Source organism: Mustelus asterias, chromosome 16 (genome assembly GCF_964213995.1).
Source record: "Mustelus asterias chromosome 16, sMusAst1.hap1.1, whole genome shotgun sequence".
NCBI lineage: Eukaryota > Metazoa > Chordata > Chondrichthyes > Carcharhiniformes > Triakidae > Mustelus > Mustelus asterias.
In genome coordinates, this window is record NC_135816.1 from 46,853,748 (window position 1) to 46,866,915 (window position 13,168).

General features: G+C 43.8%; 1 protein-coding gene across 1 annotated transcript in view; it reads left to right on the forward strand.

The window, feature by feature from the left end:
• The window catches only part of sncb (synuclein, beta), a 90,408-nt gene extending 80,006 nt beyond the window's left edge, over positions 1 to 10,402 (forward strand). The window contains exon 6 of the mRNA XM_078231608.1: positions 9,825 to 10,402. Within this exon, the coding sequence (XP_078087734.1) occupies positions 9,825 to 9,857 (33 nt within the window). The 3' untranslated portion in view covers positions 9,858 to 10,402. The remainder of the gene's footprint in view (positions 1 to 9,824) is intronic.
• Positions 10,403 to 13,168: the final 2,766 nt, after the last annotated feature.

Sequence of the window (13,168 nt, forward strand, 5' to 3'; positions counted from 1 at the left end):
CTTTGAACTGCTAAGTTATTTTTATTGTTATTTGCAAAGTCATCCATTAAAATTTACAGTTGACGTACCGCAGAAATCAGTGCAGAGCTGGAGGATTATTGATTTAAAGAAAATAATAAGTACCTGAGAAAATATTTCTACAGTGTTCACTCAGTGACAAAGTTATCTATGAGCCATCCCGCCCTGGACTTAATTGTGGCAAAATTAGGAGGTCAGTGGGGTCCCCACCTTGCACGCTATGATTGAGTCTACCGCCTCAAAATGCGCCTCGGAGTGGGCATTAAATTCTGCCTCCCCCTCCCCTGGATTCCATGTCAAATGCCACACCAGAAATGAGTTAGTAGTGTGATAAAAACAATAAGGCAAGACTCCACTCCTGCACTCATCAATCCAAGATTTCCTATCAAAACATTTTAACAAATGAAAATTCATATGCTACTGACTGTACAAGTCGAGTTTCTATCCTAATGTGTCTGGCATGAATTTTCTGGTCACCGCATTTCAACATTACACTCGGAATTTTCACATCAGATTTAAAAGAAAGGAAGGGAACAAAAAGTTGTCCTCTGACTGTACAAAGCGCCCAGTTCATTTAAAGCAACTTAAATGATATAAGAAACAAAAAAATTGAATTTTCTTGGACAATCTGCCATAACTTCTTTGGCAGTCTGAGAAAATTCCTGTTTGCCTTCTGACTTTAATGGAACAACCCCACAGTTTAACAACAGAATAATACATTGTTCACTACATAGGATAATACTCCTGTCACTGTAGAACAGCATAACAGTGTATCAGTGCAACAGGTTTACGATGAGCAATGCAATAAATGACTTGCTGGTTGACAGTATGTCCGGTGTGCGTTTCTGTAAAGATGCACTTTCACAGACTTCATTAATGAACACCAAAGGTAAAATAATAATAAAAATTGTACAGCAATCTCATGGCTGTAGCCAGCTCCTAAAATGTCTCTTGCGTAAGAGAGCTCCACTACCCCTGGGGTGATTCCCACTCTTGAATCCCAATTGGTGCCCCAGGCCAGGTCACCGTTGCTTTGCTCTGTTGCCCTTAAAGGGACCACATCCCTGCCCCTTTAACCCCTTTATATAATCTTCAGTAGCTAAGTTACTCAGTCCTAAATTCCAACTAAACATTATGCACACATGTTGGTCAATTATAAATCGAGTCTTTGAGGAGTTTTCTCTTTCTTGTGGAGCAACATAATTCTGTGGTCTGAGACGCTTCCACAGGATCGACATTAACAGAAACTGCAATAATGGAAACTCCCTCTGGCACAGCCAATTCATTACTACTTGCTTCCACTGAGACATCAGTTATGTCTATAACAGGTCGATCAGGTACTTTGGTGTTTACGGGTTCAAAAACATTTCTTGATGGCAACACTGACTGCTGGAGCATCTCCATTATCGACAACTCATAGAAACCTACAGTGCAGAAGGAGGCCATTCGGCCCATCGAGTCTGTACCAACTACAATCCCACCCAGGCCCTATCCCCATAACCCCATGCATTTACCCTAGCTAGTCCCCCTGACACTAAGGGACAATTTAGCATGGCCAATCTACCTAACCCGCACACCTTTGGACTGTGGGGGGAAACCAGAACACCTGGAGGAAACCCATGCAGACACGGGAAGAATGTGCAAACTCCACACAGACAGTGACCCAAGCCGGGAATTGAACCAAGGTGCCTGGCGCTGTGAGGTAGCAGTGCTAACCACTGTGCTACCGTGCCACCCTACTGATCCACATATTTACGAATGATCCGTCCCTCTACATCCACTTGCTACGACAGGAGTCCCGTCTCAGAGACAATGGTTGGGATTTTACGGCCTTGCTGGTCCCGAAATCCTAAAACCCCACCCGAGGTTAATGGGCCTTCCAATTGTCTGCCCCTCGTTCGCTCCCATTCCCGTGGTGGGTGGTAAAATTCCAACCAATAATTCCAGGAATCCAACTTGATCCACGATCAAAGTTTCATATTATATATTTATGTTTGCAGTCGTGATGGATGTTTGATGGCTTGTGCATTTAAACATAACGGTGGTGGGGGGGGGGGGGGGGGGGGGGGGGGGGGCGGGGGGGGGGGGATTCTCTGGGCCAGTAGCCCAGAGAATCGTGATGGCTGGAGAATCAGTAGTCAGTGGGAAAGCGGGTTTTACGCCGGGTGCCAAACCCGCTGTGTCCCTCCCAGGCCTCACTGCCGGCCCCGATTGGGTTCCCGCTGATGCATATTCAAATCAAAATATTTCAATATAATTAGCAGGCTTGCAGCTTGAGTCAAATGGCCCTCACTATTCACCCATCTCCCCAGCGGGATCTGCATTGGGCGGGCTTTGGTACGGGTCCTCACAAGCGAGGGCCTGACGTGTTGGATCCTAAGGGTTGAGGAAGCATCACGTACCCCTCAGCAATGAGAAGCATCCTTTCTGTCAGGGTCAAAACGGTGTGATCTCACCTGCAGCTTCTGACAGGGAGAAAGGAAAATCTCTGCTGCAGAATGGAGTGCTGTAACAGGCAGGTTTTTTTAATTCGTTCTTGGGATATGGGCGTCGCTGGTTGGTCAACATTTATTGCCCATCCCTAGTTGCTCTTGGAGGGCAGTTGAGAGTCAACCACATTGCTCTGGCTCTGGAACCGCATGTGGGCCAGACCAGGTAAGGACAGCAGATTTCCTTTCTGAAAGGACATTAATGAACCAGATGGGTTTTTCCGACAATCAACAATGTTTTCATGGTTATCAGTAGAGTCTTAATTCCAGATATTTTTTATTGAATTCAAATTTCACCACTTGCCATGGCAGGATTTGAACCTGGATCCCCAGGACATTAAGCTGAGTTTCTGGATTAATAATCTAGTGATAATACCACTAGGCCAGTGGTTCCCAAACTTTTTTCACTGGGCCGCACTTTTGGAATAAAAATTTGCTCGTGCCACACCGAATTTTTTATTGATAAGAAATACATTCAAAAACAAAAAAAAACAACTCTTAGCATTGCTTGATTCGTAACATAGAACACAACTACTTTATAATATGATCATGGGACATCCAGAAAGTATAAAACAATGCTTGTTTAAACCATGTTTAAATGTTTCTTTGATTGTCCTTGAATCTTCCCGCCACACTTGCCATCCTCTCTCGCCGCAGCAGTGTGGCGCGCCGCACCCTTTGGGAACCACTGCACTAGGCCATCGCCTCCCCTAATGTTGTCCAATATGAATAATTTAGCATCTATCAAGTGGGAGAGTCCCATCTGAAAGACACTGATGCCAGTGGGAAACCTTCAGGCCAACACATTTATTGGTAGTTTTTAACTATGTACAGTTCCAATAATGGTCTTGCATGGACTGTTCCATGCAGGCTTGCTGCTTACTGAGTTCTTTCCTAGACTGTTCTCGAGCCATGTGACTACATACATCACTCTGTGAGTAGTGCCACTGTCCAGTCACACATTGATCCTTGCTCTGCCAAACACCTTACATTATAATGCAAACAGGAACATATCATTATAATACAACAAAGTCTTTGTCTTGACAGTTCTTTCAAAATCTTGGTCTGTCATTTGTGAAGAGTGTACATGGCACTCTGTTTCTGGTACTTAGGTCATGTATAAAGGGGGTGATTCTCCTCTCCCGCTAGTTTAAGGTGGGATCACTGCTGGCCTGTTGAATTGGCCATCAGAGCCAAGAAATTGTGCCAAGCATCATCCCATTGTGATTCTACCGGCCTGTCATGCTGGCCCCAATATGGTTCCCACTCAGAGATATGCTGCCACCTGCCGCCAACCCACCCTCCCCCCACCCGCCTCCGCCACCACCACCAGCATGATGTCCAGTGGGTGGGAATTGGTACAGGTCCTGACAAGCATGGACTTGGTTTTAGACTCTGAGTGAAACTGCTTTCTGTCAGTCAGCGGATTTCAAAGGGGTCTTCTCATTCCTGGGGCTTCTGAGACAGTGAAAGGGCAATCCCTTCTGCAGAACGGAGTGCTGCTATGATGTTGAAAGCTTCCAGATGTCCAGGGATATTAAAGCGACCAGGCCACTTCCAAGGTTTCACATTATACAGACAAGAGAGGAGATTTTGAACTGAATGCTGTTTGAGATCACCATGCTAAGAGGTGGCTAGCCACGAGAGCCCCATCCCGGGGGAGAGTCCTGAGGTTACCCTTTCCCCCCAGCCTGAGCCCACCCAAAACCCAAGTCCTTTAGAGAATCTTCTCTCTGCAGCTTGGCAATGCCAGAGGGGCACTTGGGCAAATTAATCTCACGATGCTGAATGAGATTAGGTCCCATTAAGATACTGACATGAAAGCAAAACAACTTTAAGCAGGACAGCATTAAACAAGGCAGCACGGTGACACAGTGGTTAGCACTGCTGCCTCACAATGCCAGAGACCCGGGTTCAATTCCAGCTTTGGGTGACTGTCTGTGTGAAGTTTGCACATTCTCCCTGTGTCTGTTTGGGTTTCCTCCGGGTGCTTTGGTTTCCTCCCACAGTCCAAAGATGTGTAGGTTAGGTGGATTGGCCGTGATAAATTGCCCCTTAATGTCTCAAGATGTCTAGATTAGGGGGATTTGCGAGGTAAATACATGAGATTTCGGGGATAGGGCCTGGGGAAGATGCTATGTCAGAGAGTCGGTGCGGACTTAATGGACCAAATGGCATCCTTCTGCACTGTAGGGAGTCTATGATTCTATGACTTACACTAGCTGGACACATTTCATTCTCTCTTGCCAGAGTGAAGGAGGCTGAGTGAGCACACAATTTCCCAAGAACTATAGGTTTCCCAAGATGGAGGGAGCCTCTAACTGTATCCATGTCACTTTGTAGGTGCTGCTTGTAAATTTTGAAATGTATACAACCAGAAGGTGTTCCGTCCCCTCAATATCCAGCTGCTGTGTGACAATACTCAACACATCATTCAGGTCAATGTGCAGTATCCTGGCAGCAATCATGAAGCATTTATTGTGCATTAATCTGTTGTACTGTCAGCATTTGGACCACCAAGGCAAACCAGAGGCTGGTTAACTGGCGGCAAAGTCTCTCTGCTGACCACCTGACCCATGACTTCAGTGCATAATCCAGGCACATATGGGCACCATGCATGCAATGAAAACCATAATGCCACACAAAATGTTATCAGGTTAACCATTGGGGTGTTTAAACAGCTCTTTCATTGCCAAGGCCACTTTGGAGGAACCCAGCAGTGCTCCCCAGAGCTCCCTTCATAAGTCACAGTGGTCTGCTACATCCTGCACACCCTCGTCATCATGAGGATACAGCCCTTGCTACCAGGTATATAGTGAGCAGCTAATGAGGAAAAGAAAATAGAGGGATAGAGACGGAAGTCAAGGAGCAGAACAAAGATGAAGAGCAGGGCAATGGGAGAATGCACCCGATACTTTGGGTGAGATTTTCCAGGCCCCTCACGGCATGGTTTCCAGCGACGGAGGCGCCTCGCCATTTGCTGTCAGCGGCATCTTCCAGTTCCGCATGACTCGCCCATCCCACCAGGGAACTCACCCACAGTGGGTCACCTTCAGTGGGACAGGAAGATGCCGCTGGTGGGAAGGGATGGAAAATCCCACCCTTTGCCATTTCCAGCAGGACTGTCTATGATGATATATCATTGGCTTATCCAACTGCAATGCAAGCAAATGTATTGTCAATTCCTTATTATTAACAAGCTCATACTTTCACCTTAACTGCGTTACTGATCATCGCAGTGTCATCTTGACCACAATGCTGAAATAAAAGGCACCACTGAACAAACTTTCCAAACTAACTTTATAAATCACACCATTCAACGTTCCATACAAAAATCACATAATTACCGCTGTAAATTCCCTAATGACTGTCTTCTATGTTTCCATGTGCCTCATGTTTCTAAGCAGTGCTGCCCCTGTGGCAGCAACATAACTATTGACTTTCAGTGCCAGTGCCAGGGGAGCATATGGCCTCGGAGAATGAACATAGAGACATGGCTTTGGACTACATTAGCTCAGCATGGGCAGCACGAGCAGCTCAGCTGCCAGCACGGGCAGCAGTGGGCGGCATGGTGGCACAGTGGACAGCACGGTGGCACAGTGGCACAGGGGTTAGCACTGCTACCTCACAGCGCCAGGGACCCATGTTCACTTCCAGCTTGGGTCACTGTCTGTGCGGAGTCCGCATGTTCTCCCCATGTCTACATGGGTTTCCTCTGGGTGCTCCAGTTTCCTCCCACAGTCTGAAAGACGTGCGCATTGTCCATGCTAAATTCTCCCTCAGTGTACCTGAACAGGCACCGAAGTGTGGTGACTCGGGGGTTTTATAGTAACTTCATTACAGTGTTAATGTAAGCCTACTTGTGACACTAATAATAAATAAACTTTAAACAAGGATTGGCTAACTGACAGGAACAGCAAGCGCACTGGCAATGATGGCAGGATCACTGCTGTCATCCTGAGAAAGCCACTGCCATTCTCCCAAGGCAGCACATCAGGGTTCCTAGCAATGTGTTGGAGGACAGATTGTGAGGCTGCTGTGATTCACTGCAAGCCCCTTTGAACATTGGTATTGCAACCATGATGACAGCAATCTGAGGTTGTGTGGCAACGAGCTGCACTTTCAGGAGTGAACTTGTATGATTCCAGTCTGAGTTCTGGCTGTAACACTCATATCTTACATGGCTTCTGCTTGTGGTGCAATAGAAGCTGAAATAATGACCATTAGACATTGAAGTCTGCTTGGGTCCACAAATGTGATAATAGAGTTGAACACCGCTTCCATACTAAAAGGAATGGGCTCCAAGGTCTACACAAAGCTTTGTTCATGTTTGATGCTGGGCTCCCAGTGACCACAGGCTTACTGGCAGGCCTGCCAATGCATCAAGCATCGATGTGCAAATCCACCTGCATTTTTCTTTATACTGCCCCAGCAAAGTTCTCTTCAGAATCCTCTGCAGCAGTAGCCTCACCCTCTGACAAGCTGTGCTAGCCTTCATTGTAGTGACTCTGCCCCCTCAGATACTCTCTAAACTATGCATAATGCAAGTATGTGAACTGGTGCTTGCAAGTGTGAAATTGAGTGAGAGTCTCTTTTCATAATAAGCCTTTCTTTCTCTTCCACTTCTTACTCCTTCACCACTGCTTGGCCAAGCTGCAGTTTATGGGTATTGGAAGACACAAGGGTATGTTTGTCTGAGAGTTGGGGGTGCAAGCATATATAACATGCAGCTTGTAAATCAGAAGAGATTGTGGGGTGAGATTGGATGTGAGAAGGAAGATTACATATAAGCATTTTGTCATCCTCAAAGGCTTCAGACCTGCTGCTGGTTGTGGCCTCAGTCATGGACATTCTAATGATGGTGACCACCATCTCCTCTATTAGGGGAATTACATGTAGCCCTGCCTATCACCTAAACAGTAGATGGTGCTATCTGCATTTGCACACTGTCCTATCCGGCAGGAGAGAGGGAAGTGTGTCAGTGATCATAGTATAATCCATTTGTGAGTTGTGTCTGTTACAGCTGAAAATGTGTGCAGTGTGTGAGATATGGGTGTAAGGTCTGCAGCAAAACTAATATTTTTTAAATTCTTTTATGGGACGTGGACATTGTTGGCTGGGCCAGCATTTGTTGCCCATCGCTAACTGCCCTTGAGAAGGCAGTTAGCTGTCTTCTTGAACTGTTGCAGTCGATGTGGTGTAGATGCACCTACAGTTTTGTTAAGGAGGGAGTTCCAGGATTTTGACCCAATGACTTGAAAGTTACAACAATATGGATTCAAATCCAGATGGTGTGCGACTTGGAGAGAAACTTGCAGGTGGCGGTGTTCCCATGCTCCTGCTGCCCTGATCCTTGTGGCTGTGAGGGTGAGGTTAAGCTATTAAAGTGAGGATTTAGTCATGGTTGAGAGAGATTATTAGTTGGTGGTGAGAGATAAGAAGATGGTGAAATTAGCAGTGTTCAGTAGCTAAAACTTCAGTTGGTGGGATATGGCATCTGGACCTGCATTCACTCACCTTGACCACTCTGGTGAGTTAATTGAACATTTTGCAGCACTGCATCTATGACCTTGGGGCTGAACTGCTGGGTGGAGGGGAGGGCTGGATTGGGATTCTCTTTTGGAGAGTCAGTACAGACTCGATGGGCCAGGCGGCCACCTTGTACACTGTAGGCATTCTACGTAGTTGAAACTTGGTTTTAAGGTAAAATTAAAGCATGGGTTAGTGTGAAGAGAAGAATACTCCATTATACCCCTACTATGTTCCTCAAATACAAATTCACCAGAGAACAAATACCTTGCTTCCATTTCTTGCACCAGCTACATTTGTGGCCTGCAAGCTCATCTCCACCATTTGTGCAGAACTGTGAAGAATCTTAGGCTTTGAACTTGTGCCGACTTCAAGTGATATTGACAGTCCAGATATTTAATAAAGGACCTTCACTCAACAAATAGAGACTTTCATCCTAATAGCCTTGAGAGCAAAAACTAAATCTACACAGTGAGATTTTCCCAACAACTGTGCCACTCAGTGCCATTTTTAAATCATTGTAAAATTGAATTAATTATTTTGAGAAAGATATTTTTTAAGTTAGTGATCTAAAAATATATCCAACATCAGTAAAATTAATTTGATTTGATTTTTATTGTCACATGTATTAGCATACAGTGAAGAGCATTGTTTCTTGTGTGCTATACAAAGCATACCGTTCATAGAGAAGGAAATGAGAGAGTGCAGAATGTAGTGTTACAGTCATAGCTAGGGTGTAGAGAAAGATCAACTTAATGCAAGGTAAGTCCATTCAAAAGTCTGATGGCAGCAGGGAAGAAGCTGTTCTTGAGTTGGTTGGTACATGACCTCAGACTTTTGTATCTTCTTCCCAACGGAAGAAGGTGGAAGAGAGAATGTCCAGGGTGTGTGGGGTCCTTAATTATGCTGGCTGCTTTGCCGAGGCAGCGGGAAGTGTAGACAGAATCAATGGATGGGAGGCTGATTTGCGTAATGGATTGGGCTACATTTACAACCTTTTGTAATTCCTTGCGGTCTTGGGCAGAGCAGAAGCCAAACCAAGCTGTGATGCAACCAGAAAGAATGCTTTCTATGGTACATCTGTAAAAGTTGGTGAGAGTCATAGCTGACATGCCAAATTTCCTTAGTCTTCTGAGAAAGTAGAGGCGTTGGTGGGCTTTCTTAATTATAGTGTCGGCATGGGAGGACCAGTACAGGTTGTTGGTGATCTGGACATCTAAAAACTTGAAGCTCTCGACCCTTTCTACTTCGTCCCCATTGATGTAGACAGGGGCATGTTCTCTTTTACGCTCCTTGAAGTCGATGACAATCTCCTTCCTTTTGTTGACATTGAGGGAGAGACTATTGTTGCCGCACCAGTTCACCAGATTCTCTATCTCATTCCTGTACTCTGTCTTGTAATCAATTCAGTTTACTATACTTGGTTTGTGCTGCTTAATTTTCAGGTCACAGTTATTGTTTATTTTTCAATTATTTTTCTATCAAGGGCTTCTCAGTGCATAGTATATATCCACATCCAATTGGCTTGGAGTATTGACCCCGGGAAATGTCAGTTTGCTGCTTAATGAATCTACACAATTAATAGTGGCAGTGTCAACTTTTGAGATAGCATCACCCACTGGAAGACATGAACTAAACCAATGTAGGCACATCAACACAGTGTATGTTAAAAAGAGAGAACTCTGAAAGTGCTGAATTGTATTTTGTGCTTGTGTGGAAAAAAAATGCTAACCAATTGTTCATAAAATTTCAGAAACAACTGATAATTTTTATTTCTTTCCATCTTAGGGGGAGTATCAGGAATATGAACCAGAGGCATGAAGCACAATGTGACCAACAAGATATAAAAAGAGATTCGTATAAAATGATTGCTGTAACCGTCTTCTATTGATCCAATAATTCCTTAACTTTTGTTATTTTGTTATACTGTGTAAAAGAACCCGTTGTTAGCCATACTGGTGTTATACAATTTTATCTGCCATGGCTCAATTCACTGAATCCCTCCCACTGAAACGAGACCTTGACTTTGTAGAGATGGCATTGTTTTCAAACTGTTTCTATGTGTGATTTTTGTGTTTTGAAAAAAAGGACCAACGTTATTGCAAACGTCAAGTTTGAACTTTCAATTAGATAGCTGTCTAGCTGTACATTGCTTGTATGTGACTTGGTGTTTCATATTGACTGACTTTTTATACATTTGTGTTACTTCAATGTTGTTTGTTGTAACCATCAAATCAGAATGGAGTAAAATGTTTAATATCCTGAATTGTAGCATAAAAATGTCCAAGTGACTCCCAATTTAAGCCAATTGAACAGGTCTTTATGCTGAGAAGAACAATTACCTGTAAATAAAGTGCTAGAACCACAAAGTATTCGTTTGTGCAATTTTCTAGACTTTTACAAAGAAACAAAAGGAAGTCGCTTATCAACTACATGTCAAATCACTTTATATTTTACACTTCTAAGTTGGATGAATTGTATAACGATTACCACATTCTTCTTAATAACAGTGAGAATTAACAGATCCCACAAATCAAACTCGAAACTAATGATAATTTGTTGGTACAAAATGTTTATTTAATTAGTGAAAGTAATAACTCTCCATCTGTAATAAGATTCTGGTAAAAACAAACAACCTTCATTAATTAAGTGCCACAACAGAAGCGTCCATGTATAAGAGGAAGATGGATGATCTCATCCCAGACTTTCCTGATATCATTAACATGAACCAAGCTGTGAATTTTACCAGGGTTATTGTTGACTGCTACAGAACATAAAATGTAACAGCAGCAAAGGGTCTTTGTTTCATAGTCATGAGTCACTCACTACAATACGTAAACAGTAGTGTTTTTTGTGTGAATATTCAGACTTGCAAACATCTTTGGCATTATTTCTGTGGTGCAGCTCCCAATCCCCCACTGTAACTTCAGTGGGAGATTGGCAGAATGTTCAATCAAACGGAGAACAAGTAAACAGAGGAAGATCGGAGCACCCATGCTGAAATTCTACCCCCTTGAAGTAGGAGGCTTCAATGGGATTGACCTTAAAAGACTGACTATTAAACATCTGTTTCATTTTCCTACTTCCACCTCAAATATTTGGCATATTTGAACATTAATTATAAATCACTCTTGCTCTTGGTAACTTACCTTCTCGGTTGGCAGGACAGGTGTCGATAAAGGAAACTGTTTTCCTTTATACGATATGGTAGCCATCAGGCTTTTGACTCAGCATTTTAGCATTTAATAGACTGTATAGCCATGGCTTCCAGAAGAAAATTATTTACTGTTATGCAGTAATCAGCATCACATCATTCATTAACATAAGTTAGTATTATACCAATAATATTACAATTACTTGCATATATTCCAATGTACTTCTTGCTGTTCAATTATTTGTATACTTCATCTAAATCTTTCAGTTTGAATTACTTTGTATTCCTACATGGAAGAGACTGGGCTAAAAATACTGCTTTTTAGTATAGAGGTCATGATTTGCGACCTGCCCATGCCCATTCAGATGAAGATAGGCAGCATGCATGTTTGGTGCTGCCACCTAATTTACTGGATTGTAGCCTGGCTGGTTGAGGGCCTTGGGTGCTTGGCAGAGTTACCTATTAAAGGAGATAGAGATAATTAGTATACAGCAGCCAATTAAAAAACATGACACATGGCCTGTGTTGAAAAGTGTAGCAATAAGCAGCTTTAGTACTTGGGAAGATAATTTCAAGGACTGGCCCAGTATCTTATATCATCGACCTGCAGAACCGTGAAGTGCAGAAGTATGTAGATCACATCAGAAGGTGGGAAGCTGCAGCTCACACTGCCTGTCATCTGGACCCAGTAATGGAGTCCAGTGTGGCAACAACTAAGTCGGCGCTGGCAGAACCTAGTGCTTCCTAAGGAGCATCTTGTTTGTCAGCGGAAGCAGAGGAAGAGGGCACCAACCTAGGCTCAATGTCAGAATCTGTCAATCCACCTAGCCCTTTCATAGATTCTGATACCTCCAGCTTGAAGAACCTGGTCGCGGAGTTGCGACACTCCCCAAGAGTCCAAAAGTCCCCAGATAAATTGACTTTATAAACTTTCTGGAGATTCTGCTTTGACTGTACATAGTTGCATACAAGAGTTTGTATTTTGTATGATTGTAAGGGAATATGTTAGCACGGCCTCTTTAAGGAGACGATCCTTGAGGGCCACAAGATTGGGCCGGACCCTATGGAGAGCCAGTGCAGGAAGCCGAGCCAATTGGGAGCAAGGGTGCGTACCCGGGGCAGGGGAGGATCCTCAGTTGGAGCCGGGGGAGGGGGAGAGTGTAGCCATATTTTGAGAACTGTCTGACTGTTGCTTGTGTATACATATTTATATTATTGATAAAAATCCCTTTTTGACTTGAAGTCACAATGAGTCTCCCTCAAGTTATTACAGGGAATTTAAGGGGGGAGGAATGTGATAGCATGGCCCTTTTAAGGGGCAATCATTTGGCGGGGGGGGGGGGGGGGGGTCACATGATGCTCCCAGGGCCTATTGGAATGGACATGCAAACCTCAACCTTTGGGTGTTTGGCCATGGGTCCCAGCAGCTGGAACCATCAGTGTGAGCCTAGGAGTCGGTGGGACTAAACATGTATCTGTACTAAGCTTCTCTGTGTATAATAACTTTGGTTCAATAAATCACCATTGTGATTGAAAGCTTCCTCGTCATATTACCTTGCACTACAATATCAGGTGAGCAGGTTTCTCAACATGCTCTGCTGCGAAGACCATGCTGGAAACAGTTGGCAACACAGCTCTCAACCTCAGATGGACATTTTACTTCTTTGGTGTTGCAGATCTGAATATTGCACCCCTTATTTATAAACCTGTGAGTTGGACAAATGTTTAATGGAAGACTCTAGCATGTGCCCAAAAGAGAATTTATAAATTTTATTTTTGTTGGGAGCCATTACAATCATAACTGATATAAAGAATGTGTTACAACACAGTTTATTTTTTAATGTTTTAAGGATTATTTTCAGGATTTACAGAACTCAGCAAATGCTTCCAGTGGAGATCAGACTTCCATTTTTCTGGAGAATTAGACAGGAATGTCTCACTTAATGGCACAACAAAAAACGCTAGCCCAGTATGTTTC